General features: G+C 39.6%; 1 protein-coding gene across 1 annotated transcript; it reads left to right on the top strand.

Annotated features, from left to right (window-relative positions):
• The first annotated feature begins 479 nt into the window (after window positions 1-479).
• LOC135707763 (uncharacterized) lies at window positions 480-1,364 on the top strand. Its single transcript, XM_065229649.1, has one exon. It carries the CDS (start codon window positions 480-482, stop codon window positions 1,362-1,364), a length of 885 nt encoding a protein of 294 aa, XP_065085721.1.
• Window positions 1,365-4,993: the final 3,629 nt, after the last annotated feature.

The raw sequence follows: 4,993 nt of genomic DNA, 5'->3' as shown, positions 1-4,993 counted from the left end.
GCATTAGCAAAATTACTATGTTGAAGGTTTAAGTCAAAAACGCGACTAGATTTCGGTGAAAAACAAATTCATTCAGTTCTATTTTTTTTCGGTCAAATTTACTATCTCGTTTGAGCAAGCTTAGTATTTTTGACAGAATCATTGTGGGTCGGACCGCATTTGTAGTCAATTATACTGAAACCATAATGGATGTGACGATATTTACCATGGTATTAATGAAAACAAATGTTTTCTACAAAATGGTACTCATTACAATGCTCTTCGTTTCTGTGTACGTTCTCGCATGTCGCGTTTGATGTTATTGTGCGTTGAATACTTATATCATTGGCAATTTTGATATTAGTTTTTGGAATTTCGTGACTTAGCAGTAGATTAAAATTGCATTGGATAATCATACTGCTCTTGAGAAAATTTGCAGCAGAAAACCATGTAAATAAAATGTAAAACAATTGCTTGTTGTATTTTTTTTTAGTTCGTCAATGCATATCGGTGATGATGAATGGCCATCATTGGAGGAGGCATTGGAAGCGGAAAGGAAGATAACAGCTTCCTTGTCTTCAAAGTTGAAGAAATCTCGAGCCAGGAACAAAAAGCTAAGGACTACGTCTAACATCGGTTTTCCACGTTCACAGTCCACTATGCGAGAGGTTACTAGGGTTCAAGGTAACGAATCATTGTCAATCTCGATGAATAACTTGTCCTTTGCATCTTTGAACATCGCCGAATGTACGCCCATGGACGGAGAAGATGACATTGACAAGAAATCGTTCGAGAATTGGAAAGATCTATTGGAGGCCTCTATGAAGCTCATTAGAGTAACGGACGAGGATACAAAAATGAGTATCTTCAAAATTAAAGCAGGGCAAAAGCTTTTAGACATTTTGGAGGGTACTGTGTCATCAACCAGCACACCATGCTGTGAATCTGCTCCGTATTCCAATGCCATGAACCGATTGAAAGACTTTTTCGGTTCTCGTGATTACTGCTTGTTGCAAAGGCAAAAGCTCCGTTCTCTAACTCAAAACGTCAACGAGCCTGATTCCAAATACGTCCGGCGTGTTATCAACACAGCAAAATTATGTGATTTTTCCGGGGACCAACTGGGTGAGAATGTGGCAGACGTCATTCAGACTCATGCTCTAAGTTTGAGGATCCGTGAAATTGGAAGGAAGATGTTACGGAAGGGCGGATCAATTCCCGAGTTGCTGGAAAAGATTCGAGCCTTCGAAATTGGACAGTTGAACGAAAAGTTATTCGCAAAGAGCCACCCAGCGAAACGGGCAGAAGTTGATGCCGTATCCGTCGACTACCAGCCAGATTCTAGTTCGGGTCGGTATACAAATCAACGCACCTTCACAGCATGATCTGACCACCATCACTCGCACGAGCTCACGATTCGTCATTGGGGGCGATTTAAATGCCCGCCACGAAGCATGGCGGAACTATCAGCGGAATCTGAACGGACGTCTGCTATTCGACCACTCGCAGCATGGGCTGTATACAGTGAAATTCCCTGATGAACCGACATTCATCTCTCCGGCGGGAAACCCTTCCACGTTGGACTTTTTTCTATCGAACATTGGACTATCCAAACCGATGGCGATCAACGATCTCAGTTCCGACCATCAACCGGTGGTGGCTGAAGTCGGCACCCACGTGGAACCTGCTCAAAGCCTGCGCAAAGACTACCATTGTCGTGAATTCCGGCACTGTGGCTGCGACTGCACTCCGCGTAGCTCAGCATCCTTTACATGCGTCCACACTCTTGAAAAATATTTTCCAAACTGATTATCGGGTCGAACCATCGTCGACACGAAGCTCTAATGCTATTCCTCTCTCTTTCTCTCCCTCTCGTCATTTCTTCTCTTTTCTTCGACGTTTCATGACAGTTAGCCACCGTACGGGATTCGGTACCTTTAGCCATAAACTGTATATTGGCATAAACATACAAATCCAAATACTTATGTTGCAATATATTTTGAATTCTATCAACCAAACGAACTTTTTTTTTTTTTTTTTTTTTTTAGCAATTAGACTAAACAGTTTGTTGTAGCAATTTTTAAGTGCAAAAGCAACTTTTTTTACGAAAGCGTACCGTTTTTCCAAATTAATCATTATTGACTACTATAATCCCTACATCCTCCTTCTCCTGTACTCTCAAATTAGTATGGACTGTTTTGATGACTAATACATACAAAGCACCATCTTTGTGTATTAAATGATAGTTCTAGGTATAGGGAAAAGTTTAAACTAAATATTTGTACCACTTTGAGAAAATAATGTAAACTTCCGCAATAGCTAGCATCATCCTCCCCATGAGGAACTTCAAATGTCAAAAAGGTACACGAGCCAATTACTATGGTGATAAGGCACTTTCCTTTTTCTTCTGTAATGTTAAATTTAGTAAGAAACCACGGTCCTCAGACACTTACCACACCACAAAAATGACCCTCCCACCACTTGAGGGGCGACATTTCTTGGATCTGAGATTTAACTACCACCCAAATTATGTGATATATTGGCGGTTAAATTTCAGAACTTTCTGTATACTACTAATTCGTTGAAGATTGCATTCTTCTCCGTAAGCAAAGCATGATGTAATTATTCAAATTTATACAGAAAATCGATCGAAATGGGATATATAAACATACTCACTCTTTAAGTTTGCTGATTCGAATCGGTGCTACACTTCTTGACGTTTCGTTTGGCTGTTATCGTTCATAAATATAAGTACCTATACTAACGATCTTCAATCAATTGAATTCAATCAGTTCCTGTTTTCGAAAGTCAATGAAGATAACAAGGAACAACAGGGGAATGAAGTAAGATACGATAAGGTAGGATGAATTAAGAAGTAAAGAAAAAGTTTACCATTAAAAATTGTCTTCACAGTGCCCATTCAATTTTTATTAACATTAATCTGGAACAATTTCAATCAAAAACACTGTATGCGAAAATATCCCTGTACCTTTCAGGTTTCTTGATGCACCTTTTTGGTCTGTTAGGTTCCAACGAAGCCATCCCTTCCTTGACAGATTCCCGAAGGCTGCTATCGATATTTTTTGCCTGCTCTTCATCATAGTCGTCCACTGTTCTCTCCATGTGCAACCGGTGAAAGATCGAAGAAGGCCGCGCGATTGAAATGACGTGTTTTGATTTTTTTAATGTCGTTTTCGTTTTTGCGGTGTAGCTACACCGGTGCTACACTGCCGAACACCGAAAAAATTTAGGGTGTAGCTATTGGTTGCACCTTTGTGTCGTGAATTCCGGCACTGTGGCTGCGACTGCACTCCGCGTAGCTCAGCATCCTTTACATGCGTCCACACTCTTGAAAAATATTTTCCAAACTGATTATCGGGTCGAACCATCGTCGACACGAAGCTCTAATGCTATTCCTCTCTCTTTCTCTCCCTCTCGTCATTTCTTCTCTTTTCTTCGACGTTTCATGACAGTTAGCCACCGTACGGGATTCGGTACCTTTAGCCATAAACTGTATATTGGCATAAACATACAAATCCAAATACTTATGTTGCAATATATTTTGAATTCTATCAACCAAACGAACTTTTTTTTTTTTTTTTTTTTTTAGCAATTAGACTAAACAGTTTGTTGTAGCAATTTTTAAGTGCAAAAGCAACTTTTTTTACGAAAGCGTACCGTTTTTCCAAATTAATCATTATTGACTACTATAATCCCTACACATGACATGGTGAATTTTCACTCCATGCACATCAGTAGGCTGCAAACTTTGAATTTGCTCATCAAAATACTCCTTTTATTTCAATGACAGTATCAAACAAACTGACAAACTGCATGCGGATTGGTCGACATAACCTTGTCAATGATGGCCTCTCATTCATCCATAGAATTTTGCTAGAATTACTTCGAACTCGTAATTGTAGTGGAACCATGGACGTCATGAAAACAGAGCTGTCATTGGAATCTTCACATGAAAATGTTTGCTTATAATTCGAATGATCCGATGATCCATCGAATCCCTATTTTGGAAGTAGTTCCAGGTCTTCACTGATCTCCGGTAAATCGAACGATAAAATTCGTTTGGTAGTGTGGTCCAATAACAACTGAAGTTGAGTTTCAGCGGATATCTCAGACATCATTAAATTGTCTGGGAGACATCTTTCGCGAGCTTTGATCAACCTCTTATCACGGATAGAAATCTCCTTATACCTTTTGGCAAATTTCTATTGCTGATTATTCATAAAATGTATAAGTCAAGTAATAAGCAGACGCCTTGCAAAAAGTTAATGAAGAGCATGTGTCAAATGAAATGTATAAGCGGTCACACATACCTTTTATGCATTCTTATAGGATCTATGTGGTTTGCCTTATGGAATCTATAAGGCTGATGCTTTGGCAAAAATGTATAAGTGAAACACATGGATAAAATAATTGATTTTCGTTTCGTGATGAGAGATAAATCCGCGAAACATGACATTGCTTTGTAGTACTACGCAACAGCGTCCATTGGTCTTTGGAAAAGTCCCCGTCAATGAATAATGACCAACCTTCGTCTTCAGTCATAGATCGCTCACTTTGAAAATCGTTGTGCAATTTCCAAGTTTTGCCGCGTTTTCAGATCCATCTGCACGTGCATTCATTTCCGCCGCGTAAGCCAATTCCTCGTTTGTTTCCGAGCTTTTCAGAACATTTACTCTTCGCCTCTTGTTTTACTTATTCAGCCTCGGCGAACGATTTTTTTGGCCGTTCTTCGACTTTCTCCGCATTTGCTACTAGAAAGCGGTTAAGCGTGCTGTTGGCTCTAATCCAACGCTTTTCTAGCTCTGCACAAAAACTGGCAATAGCTCTTCTCAATTTTATGCAGATGTTTTTCAAAATTCCAACCAATTTTGAAAGCACGTGATCCCGGACATGATGCATTTTGATTTCACGAGATTTACCTAGTTTCTTCTTCCATACTCCGAACAATTCATTGCAAGCTGGTTGATAAGCACTCATTTTTCACGAAAAATAA

Source organism: Ochlerotatus camptorhynchus, unplaced genomic scaffold (assembly GCF_037179485.1).
Source record: "Ochlerotatus camptorhynchus isolate MF236.1 unplaced genomic scaffold, CSIRO-AGI_Acam_v1.1 ptg000025l, whole genome shotgun sequence".
Lineage (NCBI taxonomy): Eukaryota > Metazoa > Arthropoda > Insecta > Diptera > Culicidae > Ochlerotatus > Ochlerotatus camptorhynchus.
The sequence above is the reverse complement of the archived record's forward strand: the minus strand, read 5'-3'. Positions and strand labels throughout refer to the sequence as shown.